At 41.9% G+C, this 25,747-nt stretch overlaps 1 protein-coding gene across 4 annotated transcripts in view; it reads right to left on the bottom strand.

Annotated features, from left to right (window-relative positions):
• TTC7B (tetratricopeptide repeat domain 7B) overlaps positions 1-25,747 on the bottom strand; it is a 311,774-nt gene that overhangs the window by 260,823 nt on the left and 25,204 nt on the right. For 3 of the 4 annotated variants that reach the window (XM_073349423.2, XM_073349422.2, XM_073349421.2), the window contains exons 2-3: positions 21,221-21,375; positions 19,665-19,833 (exon numbers count right to left, since the gene is read on the bottom strand). In XM_073349423.2, the coding sequence (XP_073205524.1) occupies positions 19,665-19,833; positions 21,221-21,375 (324 nt within the window). Of the gene's footprint in view, positions 1-19,664; positions 19,834-21,220; positions 21,376-25,747 lie in introns of those variants that run through there. The other variant, XM_073349424.2, reaches the window with a different exon arrangement.

A 25,747-nucleotide genomic window follows, 5' to 3' on the forward strand; every position in this document is an offset into this window, starting at 1 on the left:
TTCCATTTCAGCGAGTAGCTGTGGCATTCTGGGTCCTTTTCTGAAAGAGACACATAGAGAAAAGCAGTACAAACTGACTTCCATGGATTTTGCCACCTGATGGCCGGAAGCAGTAGCTCTAAGCAACACCAGGGCTAAAAGTGTGTGCCAGGCACTAACAGACATTTTTGCCAGGGTAGCTTAGCCCTCCGACATCCTTACAGATGCAGGAACTAATTTCCTGGCAGGAACCATGGAAAGCTCATGGGGTGAATCACTTGGTTGCCACCCCTTACCACCATCAAACAAATGGCCTGGTGGAGAAGTTTAAGGGAACTTTTGGGGCCATGATATGTAAATTCATAAATGAGCACTCCAATGATTGGGACCTAGTGTTGCAGCAGTTGCTCTTTTCCTTACAGAGCTGTACCACATCCCAGTTTAGGGTTTTCACCATTTGAATTGTATATGGCCGCGAGGTTAAGGGGGCCATTACAGTTGGTGAAGCAGCAATGGGAGGGGTTTACACCTTCTCCAGGAACTAACATTCTGGACTTTGTAACCAACCTACAAAACACCCTTCGAACCTCTTTAGCCCTTGCTAAAGAAAACCTAAAAGATGCTCAAAAAGAGCAAAAAGCCTGGTATGATAAACATGCCAGAGAGTGGTCCTTCAAAGTAGGGAACCAGGTCAAGGTCTTAAAGGCGCTCCAGGCCCATAAAATGGAAGCGTCGTGGGAAGGGCCATTCAAGGTCCAAGAGCGCCTGGGAGCTGTTAATTATCTCATAGCATTTCCCAAATCAAACTGAAAGGCTAAGGTGTACCATATTAATTCTCTAAAGCCCTTTTATTCCAGAGAATTAAAGGTTTGTCAGTTTACAGCCCAGGGAGGAGATGACGCTGAGTGGCCTGAAAGTGTCTACTACAAAGGGAAAAGTACTGGTGGCGTGGAAGAGGTGAACCTCTCCATGACCCTTGGGCGTATGCAGCGACAGCAGATCAAGGAGCTGTGCACTAGCTACGTGTCAAAATTCTCAGCCACCCCAGGACGGACTGAACAGGCATTCCACTCCATTGACATAGGTAATGCTCACCCAATTAGAGCCCAATCTTACAAGGCGTCTCCTCAAGCTAAAACTGCTATAGAATGGGAGATCCAGGATATACACAGATAGGTATAATCAGCCCCTCTGGCAGTGCACGGGCATCTCCAGTGGTTCTAGTTCCCAAACCAGATGGGGAGATATGTTTTTGCATGGGCTACCATAAGCTAAATGCTGTAACTCGCCCAGACAATTATCCAATGCCATGCACAGATGAACAATTGGAGAAACTGGGACGGGCCCAGTTCATCTCTACCTTGGACTTAACCCAGGGGTACTGGCAGGTACCGCTAGATGAATCTGCCAAGGAAAGGTCAGCCTTCATCACACATGTCGGGCTGTATGAATTAATGTGCTCCCTTTCGGGCTGCGGAATGCACCCACCACCTTCCAAACACTTGTAGATGGTCTCCTAGCGGGATTGGGAGAATATGCAGTCGCCTACCTTGACGACGTGGCCATATTATTGGATTCCTGGGCAGAACACCTGGAACATCTATGAAAAGTCATCGAGCACATAAGGGAGGCAGGACTAACTGTTAAGGCTAAGAAGTGTCAAATAGGCCTAAACAGAGTGACTTACCTTGGACACCAGTTGAGTCAAGGAACTATCAACCCCCTACAGGCCAAAGTGGATGCTATCCCAAAGTGGCCTGTCCCAAAGTCAAAGAAACAGGTCCAATCCTTCTTAGGCTTGGCCGGATATTACAGGCGATTTGTACCGCAATACAGCCAAATCGCCACCCCACTGACAGACCTAACCAAAAAGAAACAGCCAAATGCAATTCAGTGGACTGAAAAGTGTCAGAAGGCCTTTAACCAGCTTAAAGCGACACTCATGTCTGATCCTGTGCTAAGGGCCCCAGACTTTGACAAACCGTTCCTAGTAACCACAGATGCGGAAGCAGTCTTAATGCAGGAAGGACCGAATCAAGAATTCCATCCTGTCATGTTTTTCAGCAAGAAGCTGTCTGAGAGGGAAAGCCACTGGTCAATCAGTGAAAAGGAACGTTATGCCATTGTCTACACTCTGGAAAAGCTACGCCCATACATTTGGCAATAGCATTTCCACCTTCAAACCTACCATGCTGTGCTACAGTGGCTTCATACTGCCAAGGGAAATAACAAAAAACTTCTTCAGTGGAGTTTAGCTCTCCAAGATTTTGATTTTGACACACACAACACATTTCAGGAGTTTCTAACAAAGTGGCTGATGCACTCTCCTGTGAAAGTTTCCCAGAATCAAGTGGTTAAAATCGTCCTTGAGATGTGGAAAATATTAATCATAGAATCGCAGAATATCAGGTTTGGAAGGGACCTCAGGAGGTCATCTAGTCCAACCCCCTTCTGAAAGCAGGACCACTCCCCAATTTTTGTCCCATATCCCTAAATGGCCCCCTCAAGGATTGAATTCACAACCCTGGGTTCAGCAGGCCAAAGCTCAAACCACTGAGCTATCCCTCCCCTTCTCCCCGGAGTTGGGATAGCTCAGTGGTCTTTATATAGTTAGTAGTATATTTAGAGACGCATGTGTCTTATTAAGACTGTTTTCTCCTAGAGCTCCAGGAAGAAATCACAGCCAGTGTTTCACCCTATCTGTGATTTGGGGGGCGTGTCATAAATATAAAGGGAAGGGTAACCATCCTTCTGTGTAAAGTGCTATAAAATCCCTCCTGGCCAGAGGCAAAATCCTTTCACCTGTAAACGGTTAAGAAGCTAAGGTAACCTTGCTGGCACCTGACCCAAAATGGCCAATGAGGGGACAAGAGTCTTTCAAATCTGGAGTGGGGGGGGAGGCTTTTGTCTGTCTGTCTGTGTGATACCTTTGTCGGGAACAGATCAAGGATGCAAGCCTCCAACTCCTGTAAAGTTAGTAAGTAATCTAGCTAGAAAATGCGTTAGATTTTCTTTTGTTTTTAGACTTGTAAATTTGCTGTGCTGGAGGGAATGTGTATTCCTGTTTTTGTGTCTTTTTGTAACTTAAGGTTTTGCCTAGAGGGATTCTCTATGTTTTGAATTGGATTACCCTGTAAGGTATTTACCATCCTGATTTTACAGAGGTGATTCTTTTACCTTTTCTTTAAATAAAATTCTTCTTTTAAGAACCTGATTGATTTTTCATTGTTCTTAAGATCCAAGGGTTTGGGTCTGTGTTCAGCTGTACCAATTGGTGAGGATATTATTATCAAGCCTTCCCCAGGAAAGGGGGTGTAGGGCTTGGGGGACTATTTTGGGGGAAGACGTCTCCAAGTGGGCTCTTTCCCTGTTCTTTGTTTAAATCGCTTGGTGGTGGCAGCGTATCAGGTTTCTAACCTAAGCTGGTTCCCAAGACAAGAAAGGAATCTGTGCCTTGGGGAAGTTTTAACCTAGGCTGGTAAGAATAAGCTTAGGGAGTCTTTCATGCAGGTCCCCACATCTGTACCCCAGAGTTCAGAAGGAACCTTGACATGTATCATGACAGCCTAGTGCAAAAGCATCCTTTTCCAGTATTTAAGTTATTCAACAGACAATATCCTCTGCCCAGAAGCCACCACAGTAGCCAAAGTAAGGTGAAATGCTCAAGCTAATGGTTTCTCAATTTAAATGTCTGAGCAAAGTCACTACAGATTGAGCTACAGAGCCAAGCTGAAGACTGTAACAGACACTCATCCTCTATGGGTCAAACATCAAAGGGGACCTATAACACACACAGACCAGAGCGTTACATCCATATCTGACCAAAATATGTTTATTCATACGTATTGACTTGAATATGAATATTCATAAAACGTGTTATTCTTTGTATGTCCTTTTAGCTACGGAGCTCAAAATGCTTTACAAACATGTATTAAGCCAACACTCCTGTGAGGCAGGTATCATTACACTTAGGTTATAGAAGAAACTGAATAAAAGAACTTACTCAAGACCACAGGGTAAGTCTATGCCAGAGATAGAGAACAGGTGCAGGACTCTAATCTCTCAGTGCGATGCTCTAACCAGTACACAACACTCACTTTCTACTGCAGTTTGTTAGCTAAACAATCCAAGTAGCTAAGATAAAAATCCTTCAACCAAAAACAGGTTTCAACTATTGCAAACACAGGTTTTATAGATACTAGAATTTAAAAAACCATTAGAAGTTGTTCGCCTTCCAATATGCACATTTTATAACTAGTGTAGACGGTGGTATATACTTTAATCTTGGCCAGTTTCGCATGTTTTAAATTATACACTACCAGTCTCTGATGCCTACCCCACTTCCTCTGCTCCCTCTGCATATGTTTCCCTACCACCTTTCTTTGTAGCCAGATATACTGCCCAGTAACTTTGTTCTATTCCTCTAAACATACTGCCCTGATACCTCATGCTCTTCTCTGGAAATTCCTCTCTGCTCATGAGTGGCAGCTCTAGCTTCTGACAATGGCTTCCATTTCCTCTTCTCTTGCAATATAGCAGCAGCCACAAGCAGAGTCAGCAAAACTGGTTTCTCCTCTTTGTTTGCAGCTGCCTTTCCAGGCTTTTTTTTTTTTTTTTTTTAAAATCAAAGACATGGAAGCAGCAGCAAATTACGAAAGCCAGTACCATGCGACCAACCTGTCCACTCCACGCACTGCTATCAAATGTTCCACGGATGACAAATGTTCCATGGACCACACTTTGGGAATTGTTGCAATACACTCATTTAATAAGCCCAAAGAAATACAAAACAAAATGGACAGAAAAATACTCCATTTTACACATCAGTAAATGAACATGTGATAATTTTTAAAAGGTGAATTATTTAACAAGCATGAAAAAGATGCCTGATCTCTTGAAAGTTTTTCAGTTCTAATATTCAGAATTTCTTGTCCAAACTACTGTAAAAGTGCATCTTTGTAAGTGTGTTCCTATGCACAACACACAAGCTTTCAACAGATGTGCAACGGAATACTGACAAATGTTCAAGCTGAACTTATATAGGAATCATTCCTATATAGTAATTTTTGTAAAAATTAAGCTAAATATTCTCCCTACATTTAGGTTGAAACTTTTCCATTTGCCAATATATTACTAGACATGTTAAAAAAAACATTTAAAGCTTTACATTGAAATTATGCTACCCAGGAACTTCCATAGAAGGTGTCTACACTTGAAATGATACTGCCAACCTGATTTTATTAAAACAGACTTATTGCAACAAATTCAGTTTCTAATAGTGCAACTGTCAAATACTCTGTCTTAACTATTTTTAAAAAATGCCTTCTAAAAATAAAGACTTTTCCCATTTCCTTGCTGGTATTTATAAATACCTTTCTAGCAAGGGAGGGGAACACAGCAAAAAAGACAGTGGTTCAGAGAAGAGCCAAGAGAGTGATTAACAGATTAGAAAACTGTTAATTGAGCTCTTTGAGTCTATTTAGCTTAACAGAGAAAATGTTAAGGGGTGACTTTATCACAGTTTATAAGTATTGTGACAGGGTCGGGCCAGATGGCTATAGGAGAGTAATAGAAGGCAGATATATTAGCCCCAGGCTAAGTAGGTCCCTTTTCCCTGGGTAAGGTAACAGGGAAGGTTCCAGAACAATCAGGAACCTTCTGGAGACAATTAAGACAGGCTGATTAGAACACCTGCAGCCAATCAAGAAGCTGCTAGAATCAATTAAGGCAGGCTAATCAGGGCACCTGGGTTTTAAAAAGGAGCTCACGTCAGTTTGCGGTGTGCACGTGAGGAGCTGGAAGCAAGAGGCACTAGGAGCTGAGAGTGAGAATGCAGACTACTGCAGGACTGAGGCGTACAAGCATTATCAGACACCAGGAGGAAGGTCCTATGGTGAGGATAAAGAAGGTATTGGGAGGAGGCCATGGGGAACTAGCCCAGGGAGTTGAAGCTGTCGCACAGCTGTTCCAGGAGGCACTCTTGACAGCTGCATTCCACAGGGCCCTGGGCTGGAACCCGGAGTAGAGGGCGGGCCCAGGTTCCCCCCAAATCCTCCCAACTCCTGGTCAGACACAGGAGGAGTCGACCTGGACTGTGACTTCTGAAAAACGACCAAGCTGAGGGCTGCCGTGAAGCTCCAAGGCGAGCAAATCCGCCAATAAGCGCAAGACCCACCAAGGTAGAGCAGGAACTTTGTCACAGTATCTATACAGGGAAGAAATATTTAATAATGGGCTCATCAATCTAGCAGAGAAAGGTATAACACCATCCAACGGCTAAAAGATTAAGCTAGACAAATTCAAAGTGGAAATAAGACATACATTTTTAACAATGAGAGTAATTAACTAGTGAAACAATTTACCAACGGTCATGGTGGATTCTCCATTACTGACAATTATTAATCAAGTTTGGATGTTACTCTAAAACCTACGCTCTAAGAATTATTTTTGAGAGGTTCTATGGCCTGCGTTATACAGGAGGTAAGACTAGATTAGATTATCACAATGGTCCCTTTTGGCACTGAAATCTGTGAATAAAGGCACAACCCCCTCTTTTTTTGTTCCTTTGTACATCATCTTTAAGAACTGTAATAAAGTGACTGTGTCAAACATATACTATGTTATGTCTAAATATAAACGTGTTCAGCTACTCTTGTTGTGCTCATAAAAAAGTTTATTTAGTTTAAGTGTACTGTAAAACAGAGATGTCTGTCCTTTTAAGGGCTCCAAGGCTTGGGGACAGCCAGCCAGCCCAGTTCTGCGGCAGTGCCCTGTTAAGAACTGGTTGAGGCCTGGTGGATTGCAAGGGGTCAGGTGATTGCCTGATGAGCACCTGACTCCTATGAATGCTGAAAGAGCTCAGTTGAAGGAGGAGAGCTACAGGAAGCAAGTTGTCTCCTGTGGCAGGCCCTGGAGCAGGGAGACTCCCAGGCAAATTGTCTGTAGGACTGAGGAAGAGCTACCAGGAACAGGGAGACCCTAGCAAGTAAGCCCCTGCATCTGGGGAAAGGTCCTGGTTTAGCTGCTGCATTTATGGTGCACTATTTATTTTGGGAGTGTTGCTGAAGACTGTCAGTGCCACCAATAAATGAAGCCCCAAGGAAGAGTGCCAGGATCCAGACTCTGAGCTGACTCCTGGGCTGGGGAGACAAGGCCAGCAGCTCAACAGTTACCCAGTCCACTGGGATTTGGCCACAATAAATAAATAAATAAATAAATAAATAAAATAAATAAATATATATATTTTTTTAAATCAAGCTTCTATAAAGCTTGCAATCAAAAAATTAGAGTTTCAATACTTGTTTAACAAAAATCCCAAAGAAATTAGTTTTTAAGCAACTAGACATTTTCATGCAGTATTTGAAATGCCAACCCTGCAATACGAAGAACTAATGATAGTCAGGAAATTTTCACAAAAATGTTTTTTGGTTGGAAAATGTCACTTTGTCGAAGCAGAAGCATATGAGTTATGACAAAACTTTTGCCAGGAGGGTTTCTCAGGTCCAGGATAGAAGTGGCTTTTCTTACTGTTGCTGAACAAACAGATGTGATTGCAATCCAGAAAATTTGAAGTTAAATGCAGCATCTTTTGTGAACTGCAAAAGGAGTAACTCAACTGTTTCACCTGACACTTTCACTGAACCTAATGAGTGTTTGTCTGTTTCTGAAAATAGAACTAATTAATAGCCAATCACTTAACTCATCAAATACAACATTAAATTTGAATATGGGGTCAGCAACAGTCAAAAGAGTTTTACCTTACTCATCTTACATCCTCTAAATATAAGCAGAGACATCTGACCAGGCAATGTGAGACATGAACCAGTCTGCAGCAATATGTGTAATGAAAGGGTCTAACTTACATATGATATCTCTAGAGACAAGGAGGGTGAGATAGTATCTTTTATTGGACCAACTTCTGTTGGTGAGAGAGGTTATGCCTACAATGCAATTAGACACCTGCAGCTGGCCCATTCCGGATAAGCTGGGCTCACAGAGCTTGGGCTGAGGGGCTGTTTAACTGAGGTGTAAACATTCTGGTTCCAGCTGCAGCCCAAGCTCTGGAATCCTCCCACCTCGCAGGATCTTAGAGCCTGCACTCCAGACAGAAAAAGAGTGATCAGTGACCTGAAGAAGAGCTCTGTATAGCTCAAAAGCTTGTCACTCTCACCAACAGCAGCTGGTCCACCCTCTCACCAACACTCTCACCAACAGGAGTTGGTCCACCCTCACCCATCTTGTCTCTCTAATATCCTGGGACCAACATAGGTACAACAACACTGCATATGACATCCCTCATATTCATGACAGAATTTTGCCACCATAACACAACCTTCTGGTTAGGTGCCCACAATTTGCCTTTTCATTTACTGTAATGTAATAAGTAATGTTAACAAAAATAATCTCCTCTAATAAAATGGAAATTTATGAGTTTTGCAGTTTTGGCAGAAGAGGCGGAGAGGAGGGAAGAAGCCCCCTCCCCATATTTCCTCAAGCCATACCCTGGTACAATTAATTTCTCTCTATTTTTTTCCTGCACAGTACCTTTCCTCACTTTGTCTCTCTCCTTTTTTCTCCATCTCATTTTGTTTCTTCTCATATTTGTATTAATTTGATCATTTTCTTATTTTTGCTCCCTTGTTTAATACGGCTAGTGCCACATGTTGTTACAGCTGAGTTGTCTGCCGTGAGAGCACACACAAAATCTGAGCTGGTGAACTGTTTCCTGACGCTTTAGAGCATACATATTAGCTGCTCCTGTGGCTAGTTATATTGGTCACTGCTTTGCTGCAGGATGAGAAGGCAAATTTCAAGGATCTACCTACTGCTATATTTAAACAAAATGTTTGCCATAATGGATTGGATACAGGACCGTGCAGGTCCCCATCCCTCACCTTCCTCTGCTCATGTCCTTTCTGGACTAGACTGGCATGTCCCCAGGTTGGGAAACAACAATTTAAGGTATTGTTATAAGGTGCCTATCATCCTGATGGCTAAGCATCAAATGCAATTATGAAAACGCAAAGAACCCACAACTGTTCCCAAGTACAATTTGATTTTAAATCTACCACTGTCTGCAAATATGCCACTCCTGTATTTATGAGTGACCCTGTATAATACTTCTACTTTGCTGCTACAAGACCAACCAGCAGAGGGAGCACAAACTAATCAAACACGTTTTTCCTCGAGCTGAGATAATGTAACTGATGAATCCAACTACACCAAGAAAGCATAAGTAAGTTGTGTTGACATGTAGTCCATATGAAACTGCAGGTTTTAAAACAGATATATAGTGTTTGCCAAATGGCAAAAACAGTACTTAAATAAATGTAATTTTAAACCTATGAAAGGGACTGAATGGAAAACAAAATTTAAAATGATAAACATTTTTTAAAGTATTTTTAAATTAAAATTTGAGATCTTCAAAGAGTGAGTCTCAGAAACAGCTTACCAAGGAGAGGAGTACGAATTGGAACCATTTCTTATTCTAATTAATTATCAAATTCTAATTATATAAAATTTCTCTTTTACCAAAGGTTGGCAAAGTTCATATCTGCTTCTGAATTTTATAAAACATCTCAAATAACTCTTCTTGATACTCCACTCATTCATTTAATCAAAGCAATCCTACATTTATCATCAAAACTGTGGTTTGCTAATGTTTTAACTACTATATATCACTACTTTAACTATTAGTCATCACTCAAATGAACAGCATAAAACAGATGAACACTGTAAAACAAGGAGGAATAAAATTAGAGAGTCTGAACTATCTATAAATATGTCCAGTGTCACAACATCTCAGAACTGCCAAAGTTTGAAATACAAAATAGAGAAACTAAGAGTAATGGCAAATTAATGCTAGTAATGGCAACTATGACCTGGTATTAAAGAGGCTTTCACTGTTTAGCTATAAGTCTAAAAATCCTCAAAAAAATACCTGATACAGAAGTGCCTTTTTAACACTGATTCTTACTATTCAAAACACTCCTCGGCACACATTTCTCCCCCTGGAGAGAGAATGAGAGAACAAAAATGCGACAAATATTAGTCATGTTGCTTAAGGCACTACTGAAACGTGCTCAGATACTATGGTGATGAGTGCAGTATAAGAGCCCATACAGAATACAATGGAACAGATGTTTCTTTAACCCCTATAACTTATTCACTGATAGTAAATCCCATACTACACAGACATGGTTCTCCATTTGAGTCCTCTTACAGTCATGTATCTCCTCAGCTAGAGATAAAAGCAGTACTATGATCGAAGTTGTAGTTTTACTGGAGGGTTAAGGAGCATGAATATCCACAACAATGATTTTCAGGCTCTCTTTGCAAATACAATGCAGCCCGCAGATGATTTTCGTTCTCTAGTTTGATGACAGGATTATTCTAAATTGAGGATTGTGGGGATGTAAAGACACTGGATCTTCAAGTTTGAGAGAGAGAAAGAAAGAAGGAGCTAAGATTTTCTGATACAGGCTATCGTATTTAAATACTTCTTAATGAACTTCTACACTGTGTTTTGATAACAACCAATTTGGAGGAGACTGCTTTCAGACATTTGCTCTATGAAAACTCATGCAGGAGCTTCTTTTTTCTTTTAAGGAATATAGAGTTTTATTTTACAGTGACAAATTATGGTACATTTCATATTGCTTAGACCCTAGGTTCCTTGGGGCAAGAATGATCTTCCTTGGTGTTCTACAGAGTACCAAGAACACTTTGGATGCTCCACAAGCAAATAAGAAAAACAGAATTTCTTCCATTAACAACGTGGCTATTTAAGCTCCATCACAAATATCAGTCTACCCTCCCTCAGAAACACTACCCCCAAGCAAGTGCTGAGCTTCCACTGCATTTCCCCATAAATCCAAATTTTCAACCATCACACATAAAATTCTAACTGCACAACTCAGCTCCAAGTTCTGTTGTCCCAATTTAATTCTGATCCAAACACCAAATGGACATTCATCATTTCCTCTTAGGTTTTCTGTAGCTGATATCACTATCCTACTAAGCACTAAGAAAATAATGTCTTTAATATCCTTGCCCCAACTTACATTCCTATTATCCCTGAACCTCCAGTTCAACCAGAAAAAACAAATCCTAATAAACCCACAAAAGCCAACAGCACCACCCAATCTGACCAACCAATCAACCAAAGCTGTTCAGATCTTCATGCACATCATTTTAGATGAAGGAAGACTCTAAACTCTCAGTGCAAGAATGGTCTTCAAAAAGGCTTCTGGGCCCTTTCCTCCATCATTATAAGAACGGAAAATTTCTTACTGATAATTTCCTTTCTGCTAGCAGCATCTCCCATAATGCCAGACATCTGGGCTGCTCTCCTGTCTCTCTGCTGCTCACAGAGGTGGATCAGCCTTTTAGTTGTCCAGCCACATGCCTTCTGTTTCTGCTTGCTGCCTGATGAGCTATTCCCAAGCTGTAAAACTTGCATAACATCATTAACAAATATTCCAGAGATAATGAAAAAACTATGTACATTAGACGAGGAAGACCATCATCTGGTATCAGAGTAGCAGCCACACACTACACAACAAAACACTAACCCAAGAACCTATCCTTGCAACAAAGCCCAATATCAACTCTGTCCACATATTTATTCAAGTGACACCATCACAGGACCTAATCACATTAGCCACGCCATCAGGGGCTCGTTCACCTGCACATCTACCAATGTGATATATGCCATCATGTGCCAGCAATGCCCCTCTACCAGGTACATTGGCCAAACCGGACAGTCTCTACGCAAAAGAATAAATGGACACAAATCTGGCATCAGGAATCATAACATTCAAAAACCGGTAGGAGAACACTTCAACCTCTCTGGCCACTCAGTAAAAGACTTAAGGGTGGCAATTCTGCAACAGAAAAGCTTCAGAAACAGACTCCAACGAGAAACTGCTGAGCTTGAATTTATATGCAAACTAGATACCATTACTTTGGGTTTGAATAGAGACTGGTCGTGGCTGGGTCATTACACATATTGAATCTATTTCCCTAAGTTAAGTATCCTCACACCTTTTTGTCAACTGTCTAAATGAGCCATCTTGATTATCACTACAAAAGTTTTTCTCTCCTGCTGATAATAGCTCATCTTAATTAATTAGCCTCTTACAGTTTGTATGGCAAATTCTACCTTCTCTGTGTGTGTGTATATCTATCTATCTATCTTCTTACTATACGTTCCATTCAATGCAGCCGATGACGTGGGCTGTAGTCCACAAAAGCTTATGCTCTAATAAATTTGTTAGTCTCTAAGGTGCCACAAATACTCCTGGGTTTTTTGCATCATCTAGTAATGACTCCACTTAATACCTGACCCTTGACTCATGAGTCATCCAGTGGGTAGAACTGTTAGAGATGCTGCTAGCAGAAAGAAAATTATCAGTATGAAACTTTTGTTCTGCAGCCCAGCATCTCCCACAATTCTGGTTAACTGGGAAGTAGGCAGCAGTGAACAAATGTAGGACTGCTTCCTGGCATGGGGGAAAGAACATGCACCATCCTGACTGTTTATGTAGAACATAGCTGTCATATTGTCCGTGAGGACTGAAATAGATTTGCCTGTCAAATGACATAGAAATGGCTGGCACAACAGACGTACTGCCCTGAGTTCCCTGACACTGATGTGCAGGAAGAGCTCTTGGATACAAAGGCCTTGGGTTCTGATGGGTCCTAAGCGGGCTCCCCAACCAAGGGCTGATGTGTTGCATACCAGGGACAGGGAGGGTGAGGTCTTGAAAAGGGTACCCCCGCACATACCATGTGGCTGTCCAGCCATCACTGCAGTGAGTCTAGGACATGGGCCAGTGCCATGAGAACCGAGTCCAGGTGATGGCAAGACGACCATGGCTAGTCAGGTTTATAGAAGTCTGAGTTGTAGCCTTGCATTTTGCACGACATATGTGCATGATACCATGTAGCCCAGGAGGCTTAGGCACTTTCATGTAGTCAACTGGATGACTTCAGAGATATTGTTATCAGGGATGCAATAGCGAGGAACCAGTCATTTGGAAGCAGAGCTCTCACTTGCACCAAGTCAATTACTGACTATGAACTCTATCCTTTGGACTGCAGATGATACAAAGCTGGGAGGTATTGCTAATTTAGAGAAGGACAGGGATACCCTACAGGAGGATCTGGATGACCTTGTAAACTGGAGTAATAGGAATAGGATGAAATTTAATAGTGAGAAGTGTAAGGTCATGCATTTAGGGATTAATAACAAGAATTTTAGTTATAAGCTAGGGACGCATCAACTAGAAGTAACGGAGGAGGAAAAGGACCTTGGAGTATTGGTTGATCATAGGTTGACTATGAGCTGCCAATGTGATATGGCTGTGAAAAAAGCTAATGTCGTCTTGGGATGCATCAGGAGAGGTATTTCCAGTAGGGATAAGGAGGTTTTAGTACCGTTATATAAGGCACTGGTGAGACCTCACCTGGAATACTGTGTGCAGTTCTGGTCTCCCATGTTTAAGAAGGATGAATTCAAACTGGAACAGGTACAGAGAAGGGCTACTAGGATGATCCGAGGAATGGAAAACTTGTCTTATGAAAGGAGACTCAGGGAGCTTGGCTTGTTTAGCCTAACTAAAAGAAGGTTGAGGGGAGATATGATTGCTCTCTATAAATATATCAGAGGGATAAATACCAGAGAGGGAGAGGAATTATTTAAACTCAGTACCAATGTGGACACAAGAACAAATGGATATAAACTGGCCACTAGGAAATTTAGATTAGAAATTAGACGAAGGTTTCTAACCATCAGAGGAGTGAAGTTTTGGAATAGCCTTCCGAGGGAAGTAGTGGGGGCAAAAGATCTATCTTGCTTTAAGATTAAACTCGATAAGTTTATGGAGGAGATGGTATGATGGGATAACATGGTTTTGGTAATTAAATATTCATGGTAAATAGGCCCAATGGCCTGTGATGGGTTTTTAGATGGGGTAAGATCCAAGTTACCCGGGAAAGAATTTTCTGTAGTATCTGGCTGATGAATCTTGCCCATATGCTCAGGGTTTAGCTGATCGCCATATTTGGGGTCGGGAAGGAATTTTCCTCCAGGGCAGATTGGAAGGCCCTGGAGGTTTTTCGCCTTCCTCTGTAGCATGGGGCACGGGTCACTTGCTGGAGGATTCTCTGCTCCTTGAGGTCTTCAAACTACAATTTGAGGACTTCAATAGCACAGATATAGGTGTGAGGTCTTTTTTAGGAGTGGTGGGTGAAATTCTGTGGCCTGCATTGTGCAGGAGGTCAGACTGGATGATCATAATGGTCCCTTCTGACCTAAATATCTATGAATCTATAAAAAATATCTATGACTGGGATCAGGGTGGACTTCTGAAAGTTTAACAGACGGACCAACACATAGAAGGTTGATTGAATGAGATGGATGTCAGCCTCAACTCAAGCTCTGGACCAGCCCTTTATCAGCCAGTCATCGAGGTATGGAAATATGTGGATTTCCCTTTTCCTTAGTCAGGCCGCTACTACTGCCATACATTTTGTGAATACCTGTGGGGTAGCCGACAAGCCAAACAGGAGCACCATGAACTATTAGTAACTTTGGTTCAATACAAAACTCAGGAAATGTCTGTGACCAGGGAAGATCGAAATGTGGAAGTAAGCATCCTTTAGATCGAGGATGGCATACCAATTCCTGGGATCCAGAGAAGGGATGATGGAGGCCAAGGAGAACATGTGGAACTTCAGGTTCTTGAGATATGAGTTGAGACTGCGCAAGTTTAAAATGGGTCTGAGACCACACGCACACACCCTTCCTCTCAAATGGGAGGGCACTTGCCCCACGGCTCCCACCCGAAGGAGGGACTGGACTTCTTGTTCCAACAGCAGCTCATGAGAAGTGTCCCTGAAGAGGGAGGGAGGGAGGGAGGGAGGGAGGGGCAAGGTGGTGTGGATAGGAATTGGAAGGCGTAACCCAGTTCTATGGTGTTGAGGACCCATCGGTCTGAAGTAATCTGGGTCCAGGCATCCAAGAAATAGGAAAGGTGACTGGAAAACAAGTGGGTAGCTGGATCCAATGTAGAAGGGATCGTGATATCAACCTCGATCATCTTGTCAAAATGGGTGCTTTGACAATCCAGGATGCCTGTGGGCAGACTGTGTAGGGCCTGTTGAGGATGACTGGGGGGGGCCTGAGACTAAACTTCTGTTCCTTCACCTCTGTTGGTCCTGCCTGGATGTCTGAAAAAAATAATGGCTTGGCTGCTGCAGACTGTATTGCTTCCTTGCACCTGCCAGTATGTAGAGCCCCAGGATTTCAAGATCACCTAGGAGTCTTGGAGGCCATGCAGCATAGGATCCGTCTGCTCTTAGAAGATCCCTGAAATGGGAGGTCCTGAATGGTCTGTTATACCAGTGTACTGAGGGAGCTCCGAGGATTGCAACCAGGAACCCCTACGCATTGTCACTGCAGTTGCCATTGATTTGGCCATAGAATCAGCGGCATCCAGGGTTGCTTGCAGGGAGGCCGGAGGTACAGTTTTCTCTTCCTCAATTAGGGATGAAAACTCCTTTCTGGAGTCGTGGGGGAGAAGATCCTTGAATTTAATAAAGAATTGCCACATGTTGAAGTTGTAGCACCTCAGCAGGGCCTGCTGGTTTGCTATACAAGTTGCAGGCCCTTTGAAGAGTAAGTATTGCATCCAAAGAGGTCTAGCTTTTTAGGGTCCTTTGACTTGAGCGTAGAGCTCAGCTGTCCCTGGCGGTCACCCACACTGGCCACCACAACCACCCATGATCCCAGGGGCGAGAGGTGCGTGAAGAGGAACTTGTACGCCTTGACCGGAACAAAGTATTTATGCTCCGAGCATTTCCCCATCAGTGGAAGTGAGAAGTGGAAGTGAGAAACCCCCAAAGGTTCCAAAACGGCCACTGCATGGTGGTTGGGCCCCATGGGTACAGTAGTCAGGCACCCGGATGTCCCGACAAACTTGATGCTGTAATGGAGTGAGAATGGCGTGGGGAGCAGCAGTGTTCGCTGTTTTGGCAGAGGGAGTACACTTCTAGTTCCGAGTTTGATGAGGAGGAAGAGGTGCATTGTGGAGACCAGAGGATGCCCTGCCACTGGGTGCCAATGAAGGCTGCCTAGAGGCTGTCTGAGATGGTTTCCCCTTGGACAGCTGACACAGTGCTGGATGAGGTGCTGGCATCCATTTTTTGTCACTTAGGGACATTGGCGGTCCTGGCAGGGTTAGAAGATAACTTGCAGCTGCAGAGGCTTGGGGGGGAGAGTGTCAATGGGATCACAAACTGCCCAGTACAATGGCCTTGAGTGGGCATCGTAGGACACTGCGGTACCAGGGCCGGGGGCACCTGGCAGTGTGGCATCAGGGATGAAGAGTGGCCCAGAACAGGTCTCGCCCTATCCCTGTCTCCTTTGTCCATTGACACTGAAGACTGGCTCCTCTCCTGGTGCTTGCCGTTGTTTCTTCTTAGGCACCCAAGATGATGATCGGTGCCAAGTGGCCCTTGTTGATGGAGGAGTGCTCTGTACCACGGTGTTCAGAGCCGAGTCCGAACTCGGTTCCAAGGCCTGTCTTAAGGCTGCCTCCATGAGGAAAACCTTCAAATGAGTAGCGCAGTCATTCTGGATCCAAGGCTTCAACTCCACAAATTTGGCAGCAGTCCTTCATAGAATATCAGGGTTGGAAGGGACCTCAGGAGCTCATCTAGTCCAACCTCTGCTCAAAGCAGGACCAATCCCTAATTAAATCATCCCAGCCAGAGCTTTGTCAAGCCTGACCTTAAAAACTTCTAAGGAAGGAGATTCTACCACCTCCCTAGGTAACGCATTCCAGTGTGTCACCACACACTGGAAGTCCTATGAGCTTCCATTAAGACTTGAGACAGTTCGAGTGTGGGTCGCTCAAAGGCATAGATTTGCTGCACAAGGCTTAAACCCCAGTGACTGAGGCATGCCTCAGCACCGGGACGAAGGACAACTCTGCTATTTAAGAGCAGAAGCATGCAAACTATCTAACACCATCAAAACTACATTAACTACTAAAAACTACGAGCACTATCTACATTAAAAGGTTAGAAAAACCACCAAGAGAGGAGAGTGCCTAAGCAATGAGAAGTTCCAGCAACAATCATGGGCAGTAAGAAGGAACTGAAGGAAGGCAGGGTCAGCAGGGCCCCTTATACCAGCACTATGAGCGCACAACACCAGAGGGCACTAGAACCAATCCAACGGGTACCATTAAGGGGAAAATTTCCAGCAACTGTGCTCAGGGCACACATACACCTACACTGGAATGGACAAATGCATGCACTTGAAGAAGAACATGTAGGCCCTGCAGCCAACTGTGCAATAAGGCAACTGTCCCCCATAGATCTGGGATCTGCCTCCCCTGTGAAATATTTTGGCCTCTGTGTTCATATGATTCACAAATGGGTTGGCTGAAGGGAGGCCAAACATTTGAACAATGAGATAGAAAAACTCCTGATTCAGGTACTACTCAGAATTGTTGACCCTGAGCCTGCTGCACCAGTCTGCCTTTTGGTTCAGGTCCCCTTTGATGTGGATCACTTTGAGAGAAAGGAGGAACGGTTCCACCCACCTCACTATTTCCGCTGCTTCTGTGTGTAGTGCCCAACTCCTTGTTCCCCCTTGGGTGTTTAAATATGCTCCAGAGGCCCTAGGCTGTTTGGGGCTCCAAGTGAGCTCCCCAGACCTGGTTGCAAGAACTAAAGGATCTGGAAGGCAGATAAGCAAGCCTTTACATACATTATCATGGGCTGACCACCACTGCAAAGAGTTGAATACCTGCGTTGGAACCCATACTTGATCTTTCATGTGTTCCAGGGAGCAGTCCCACACATTTTGTATGAAGGCTTGAAGACTTCAGATGTGTGATTGTGCCCATGGAGTGATCCCTAAGCATGACACCAGGAATCCTAGCAGTTGGAAGCATAGCACTATGGTAGGCTTCCTGAGGCTCTGAAGCACGAAAATAAATTCCTGGATGAAACTAGAGAACTTTTCTTGGCACTGGTGATGAAACTGTGCGCCTGGAGAAGCACTGCCAAAAAACTGGGAAGAAAAGTTAAAATTGAAAGAGTAAGGACAGGAGCAAAAGAAACTGCCACTGTTCGCTGCTGCAGAGGCAGAGAAAACTGACAGCAAGCAGGAGCAGAGGGGACGAGCCAGACCCTGTAGCTCCAAAAAGGTTATCTGCCTCTGTGAGCTGCAGAGAGAGAGAGAGAGTAGAAGAGCAGCCCAGGCATCTAGAATTGTGGGAGATGATGGGCTTCAGAAAAGGGAGGGGAGCCAAGAGAAGCAGTTGATGGCTTCACTCTTATATTTTTGATTTTCTGAGTATCCAACATGTTTCTAGATTTCTTTTTAAAAGCACATGAAGAATATCCTCAATTTCCTACCAATTCCTTTAATCTAAATATAGCAATGATTTAGGAAGTATATTTTTCTCTCTTCTAGGAATCCAGGCTGCTATTTCCCTCACCTTTGTTTACAGCACACCTGATACTCGTCAGCAGATACAGTCAGCCTGTTCCAAGACTAATGTTAGAAAAATTCTTTGATCAGTGGTCAGCAAATGCAACTGAGCCATATCCTGAAAGACAGCAAACATAACTTATGACACTGTGCACTCATCCCGCCATAACAAGAAATTTTAAATGCATTCCAAAACCCCGGTCTAATACACCAGTTAAGCAAAAACATCCAGACACAGTGAATTCCATAGTGAATGCCACATAAACCGCTGCATTCTCAAAACACTGACACAGCTACAGGCTGTGTGTGCGTAGCTCATAAAAGAAGCCTCTAAACTGAAGTGGCACTGCCATCCTTAGACACAACGTAAGAATTACAACTTTCACTAATATGATACCACTCAAAAAGGAAAATTAAGACAAATCATTTGAATTTTTGGATACATTTGTAAAAAGAGCCATATCAGTACAGACCCAAAATAAAATCCCACAGAAGAAAATGCTCCCATTCATACCAGTTTTTATTTAATAATTGCTATAATTATTACTATTATTATTATGGAACGGCCTGGCCAAGTGTAATTGATAAAAAGCCAACTTGGTTACTGAGCTAACAGCAGCAGGCTGTGTGTGAAAGATCTAAAGAAATAAAAGTGACTGACTCCACAAAGGAAACCATGAAACTGACTATACACAAAGAGCTGTCAAATGCACAAAGTAAACTGAGGGGGAAATAAAGACAAATATTTTCTTTTCTCTAATGCCTTTTAATTATAGTAATAGCAGGTGCTATGTTTTATCTACAGGAAATAAAAATTTCAGACATAAATGTAACATTTAGGTTGAGGGTGCAATTTTAACATTTGAATCTGTGCTGAAAAACTACTAATACATATTTGTCAGAAGGGGGTTTAATAGGTGGATGGAGCGGGAAGGACTAGAATAGAAATGCTGACAGAAATAATAGTCCTACCAACCTAGCATGTACTCAAATTAATCTAAATGGATGAATGTTTCTTTCAGAAATTTCTAAGGCACCCATCACTTTGATATCTAAACTCAGTGTCAATTGATATAGCATGAACAAATATTCCTTCAGTCAAAAATAATAAAAGTAGAAATATTTCATTTGAAAGAATCAACCACAATTAATAAACAGATATGAGCAATCTTACCTTTGGTAGAATATGCTTCAGCAATCATTCTCAGCCTATAAGGAGGCACAGCAACAAGCTGCAAGTCATCAACTTCAACCCTAGCGTAAGTGTTAAGAGCTTCTTTGTAATCACCTTCCACATAGTTTAACTTGGCCATAATTAAGTTGGCTTCTTGTAAAAATTCTGGCTAGAAAAAAGAGGCATAAGATAAACTATTTTTTCTGAGGCAAAACACTTTAAAAAATGACAGAAAGTTATCTGCACCCTAGTAATTTCCAACACATTGTGCAAGACTTCCCGGAAGATTTTTCATTCCCAGATTACAGTTTATTATTTTTATTCTGTAGTTAAATTTTCAGATAATATTTGGGAGGCTATTACAGAAAAACACACATTGAGCCCCTCACCAAACTACAGAACACTGATTTTATTCTAACCAGTCATTTTTACGCTTGGAAATATACATTATTTCATATCTGATTATGTAAGCATCCTTGAATCTGAATTAGAATTAGGATCCTAGCGTCCCCCGTGGTGTACAAACATTTAAGATGACACACCCTTGCCACCCAGGAAGTTTACAGTTTAACATGACAACCAATATATGAAGGTAGGAATAGAAGAAGATAATGAATTATAAATTTATCACTGTTATTTTAAGTTTAGTAATTAGGCACTGGCTTTCCCCATCTGCTCCTCAGCCTAGTCATTTTAATCTGGTTGATTTCTTGTAAGTGGAGAGGAGGGTCTTGAAAAAGAGTTCACAGGAAGAGAGGTCAATACCCTCACAGATCAGTTTAAGGAGGGCATGGAAGAAATCTCAAAGATGGCTGTGGAAGATGACAAATAGGGTGTTGAAAGAGCATCACTGGTGAGGCAAAGGGGAAGACACAGTAATATACAATAGTGGATAGGTATGAAGAGAGAGCGTTGTGAAGTGCCTTGAAGGGGAGGACATATATATTTCACATCCAACACCAAGCATCATAGTTTGATGATAAATATCTAAAGGTGGGCCAGAATGGGCTCCAAGCAGAATTGAGGATAAAAACATCTTGTATGGTTTTCCTCAAAACATGGAACAAGTTTGCAGTTTCACTACAGTGCTGAATATTTACACTGATTTTGTTTTCTTAATAGAAGGGGATGCTGTGAGACTATTTCAGTAATGTCTGCGACGCACTTTGACATAACCAAATGCAAGGTATTATGGGAATGCAAAGTGTTATTATTCCTTGAAGCGCATTCTGTGTCAAGTATCATGTCACTGTGTAAATAAGCTGTTCACAAGACATCTTGAAAATTCTTTATTTAAACATCCCTGGGGTCAACAGCTTTCTTTTAAATGTTAACTTTCACTATTAGATTAGTCTGAACAAACTTCCATAAGCAAATTAAAGGGATCAAATCCCAAAATACTGAAGATATTCTGGAAGTAATAAAATGGCTTAACAAGAACACTGTAACCAGAGAATTATCTGATCTCTCAGAAGCTCTCATAAAGCTTTTCCTCTCAATTAACTTCCAACTATATCCTTAATTTTCTAACCCTTTCTCCAGACTTCTGTGAATACCTTTAGGTTTCCTCTGTCAAGTGCTGCAGTGAGATGTTTCCTGACCTCGGTCAGCTTTGGCCGGGGTCCCCGGGGACTAGTGCCCTGTTTAAAAGGATTTTCCTTCAAAAACTGTTCTAGTTTTGACTCCCCAAGGAGAAGTTCTGCCATGTCATCTATAAAGAGAAAAAAACAGCGTCAAAGGGAAAAAGTCTTCACAACAGTAATAGCCATTCTATCCAGCTGATATTTCACACAGATTACAGAGGAAGCATACAGCAGTGGAGGTAATTATTTTTAGTTCTGGACTTTAAATGCAGAACTCATGGTAGAGACACATTAAGGGCCAGTGACTGAGATTTAACACAGCGTTATAAAAGTGGTGTTTATTATTTTATTTTTCAATTTATCATTTAAATACTTATCATAGCATTATAGGAGCACTATAACATTATAGTCACAGAGATTAAGGCAAATCTATTTCCCATTAATTGGGATCTAATATTCTATGACCTTTTGGTTTTTTAAAATCAAAAACCATTGAGAAGAGGTGCAGCTCTCAGGGCTTTCCAAATACAGATAAACTCAGCATTTGATGAATTTCCGGCAGCAGTGAATTCTAGAGGCAAGCACCTGCTACCAAAAATGCCCTAACCCGTCTCACAAACATCATACTTGCAATTGTTAGATTAAGATTTCTACCTGAATACAGGTTATGTGGCAGCTCAGAGAAGGAGATTTCCCTCAGGATTTCCTGGTCAATTAGGGCATTACAGATGGGGACCAGCTACCTGAATTTTATCTGGAAGTTAACCAGCAGCCAGCACTAGCACTTCCATCTTGGACAACTGACTTTCATCCAGTTTCCCATTTTTGCCAGACCTTGGAAAAACAAGGCAATGGCTCAATCTGGGTATGATAAAGGTGACAGAGCTATCAACCATCAGGAGATTGAGAACACTGTAACCCTTATCAGCTTCCCAAGTGCCTTCACCTACACATTAAACAAAAGAGGTAATAAGACTGGGCTTTGTGATTCTGATACCATTCTATGCAGATTCCTTCCACTGTGTCAGGTCTCGCAAACACATCGACTGCATCTTATGTTTGACATTATTAAGACTGCTGGAAGTTCTAGCTGGATTAGTGCATCTGACCTGTGTACACTGAAATTATGAAATCAGAGTGAGTAATACTGTTTCTGTATCATATCCTGATCTTAAATGTAACAGGCAGATGTCTGAAGGACAAAAAGATGTCAGATACCATTTCATTTGGCCTGACAGAAACAGCAACAACTTTGGACAACCATTCAATCCACATATCAATGGTGTACACTTCCCATTTCAAAGCAGAAAAAATAGTAATTTTGCTCAATTATGTATCCAAATAATTTCAATAAAGGTAAAAATCTTCTTACTGATTTGTAGAGCACCCAGCCTACCAAAAAATCGGTCAGTGCTGTGTTGCCAGCTATTATCAACTCTTGTCCTGAATATTCACCAATGTATTGAATTATATATAGGAGCAGGCAAGCTCCACTGTTCTGTAGGCACCAGTAATATGGGGAAATGGCTCGAGTTAGAACTATTCCTGTGTTGAAACCTATGTATGCCTTTGTCAAAAGGCAAACTGACATTTGATCATTTTACTCCTAGAACAGTAAGCCCAAAGTTCTCAGAAGTGTTTTCATTTCATAGTGTTAGTGACAGAGTTAGTTTAGGTTTAGCTAGTTAGACTAACAAGCCAAACTAGAGTTCTGAAATAAATGCCAATATTTTCCACTTACATATTTTAAAAAATAGGCTAGAGAAGACTTTCAATACAATGTACTCAATGAAGCTGTTATAACCAAACTAATCACCTTATGCACTGAATTTGATAACCTTGAATTAAATGTATCAACTCTTAAATAAACCTCAAATGAAAGGGTCTCATAGCAAAGAAGATCTTTTGATTTAGTAAAAGACAAGGAACCCTTTGTTAACTGTTGCAGGAAACCAGCAGGTTAAGGAGGCTTTTAGTATTTGCTTCATCACTCATAAGGACTGAGCATTTTTATGAAATTCACAAGACTAAATAATGCTTACAAAGTACTCCTTGTATTTACAAAGCAAGGAAATCTTTCCCAGTGGTATGAATTTTTCTACAATTATCAAGATACTTTAAACTGTGACTTTAATAGCTGCAATTTGTAATCAAAAAGGTCATTACAGTTTCTCAAGGGTAGACTCTCAAAATTAGGACATCAGTTACAAAGTCTGAAGCAGATTCTAGTACTTTACAGGTAAATTTTTATTGTATCTGAAGAAATAAAGGTATGGCAGACCAATATGCTCCCAAACATTACGCAGTACTGACACTTGCCCCTTTCAAGAAAGGTTAACTTCACAAGCACTGCACATTTTGAAGCAAACTAAGTGAAACTGCAACAAAATCATTTAACTATTAACAGTCTGCTCAGAAGGAAAGAATAGAAAATAATGGCATAAGAGATGATTCAATGCTGAAAATGAGAAAAGAGGACAAGCCATATAGCAACAGCAAGTGGAAGAAAGTAATCTTGTATCATTGATCCAATAAATATTTTACAGATAAGGATTCATACCATAGGCATTCCAGCACAAAGTAATTTGCATCAATATCAACAGCCGTGCTGCAAGTGCTGATATGACAACTCTAGTGAACATGTACTGAAATGTAGAAATAGAATGGGCAATTTTAACCTTCTGCAACGATACAATAAGGCACCATTTTCAAAGATACCAGAACTCTAGAATGAACACATTTTTTAAAATACTTGATATGGTAGGATACCTTTTCACTTTGCGATAGGCAGCTAATTATGTATTTTATATTTTTCTTCAAACATGGCTTAAACTCTAATGGACTAGATAAGTGCAAACAGTCTGAATCTAACAAAGGACACTTAACAAAATACTTGGGATACAAAAGAAGAGATCTGTATCTAACATTATAGGGCATATTTCATATTACATCCCTATGAATACATCCTCATTTCAAATTTTATTGAAATAACCATTCTAATAGCCATTCAAAAACCAGGTAACAGAATCTGACATTATAAAAGTACAAGAGATTGTGTTTAGAGGTTTCCTCAGTCGTGATGTACTTTCCCTCAGTAACTGCCCCATCCAAATGGAGGTCAGACATGGTAAACTGTGTACACACTAAAAAATAGCTTTGACGGCACAGTAATGCTATTCAATGTATCTCACTTTCACTCAATGTGAGGAATTTAACAAGAAGTATGTGAAAATTTCCTCTTGAGCAAGATCAGCAGTCAGCCACAAGCTTACAATAAAACTGCACTTCAAACATGTTCACAGGCCCCCAGGATTCTGTCATCTGCTTTTCAGAGGAAAGATTACTGAGGGTACATCTACACTGCAATTAAACACCCATGGCTGACCCATATGAACTAACTCCAGCTCAAGGGCTCGGGCTATAGGGCTATAAAATTGTGATGTAGACCTTTGGGGCTCAAGCTGGAGCTCAAACTCAGGAACCCCATGAAGGGGCAGGGGAAAGGCTATTTTTTATCAATGATCTGGAAGCAAACAAAATCACTGTTAATAAAATTTGCAGATGACACAAACACTGGCAGAGAGATAAATAATGAGGAGGACAGGTCAATCACAAGGAGCAATCTGGATCGCTTGGTAAGCTGGGCCCCTTCGAACAAAATACACTTTATATAGCCACATGCTATCAGGCACTGTCTCCAATAATTAGGCCTAATGGCTGAAGCGTGGGTCACAGCTAGGCATAGGTTTGTGTCTGGGCCAAGGAATTGAGATCCAGAGGCAGGGCAGGATCAAAACCGAGATCAGAGTCTGTAGACAAACCAGGATCAGAACGGTAGCCAGAGGCCAGGTGCAGGACGCAGGTCAAATCTGGGAGGTCAGAGTCCAAAGATAAGCCAACCTGATACCAAAGTCGGAGTTCAGATAGGTGCCAAAGGTCGAAACCAGATAGAGTCTGAGGCTTTGGGGGTGTGACATGGGGGGGTGGCTATACCTCAAAGTAGCACCCTATAAACTTCATATTTATCCTTTGTATATGGTTGTGATATTTCTTCCAAAGCATGCCTTGTAAGCTATTATATGAAAGATCATGATCTGCTGAAACTCATTGTTTTGTTAAAATATGTACTGTGACGGGGCAAGGCCAGATGGAGATAGATAATATTAGCTCCAGGCTAAACAAATCCCTGGTACCAGGATAAGTGAAATGGCAGCTGCTCCAGGTCAATTAAGACACCTGGGGCCAATTAAGAACTTTCCAGAAGGCAGGGAGAATGCTAGGTTGATTGGGACACCTGAAGCCAATCAGGGGCTGGCTGAAACTAGTTAAAAGCCTCCATGTTAGTCAGGTGGGTGTGCATGTCATGAGCTGTGGGAGGAAGTTGCACTGTTGGAGAGACTGAGTAGTACACACCATATCAGGCACAAGGAAGGAGGCCCTGAGGTAAGGGTGAAGTGGAGCTTGAGGAAGTGAGGGCTGCTGTGGGGGAAGTAGCCCAGG

Source organism: Lepidochelys kempii, chromosome 6 (assembly GCF_965140285.1).
Source record: "Lepidochelys kempii isolate rLepKem1 chromosome 6, rLepKem1.hap1, whole genome shotgun sequence".
NCBI lineage: Eukaryota > Metazoa > Chordata > Testudines > Cheloniidae > Lepidochelys > Lepidochelys kempii.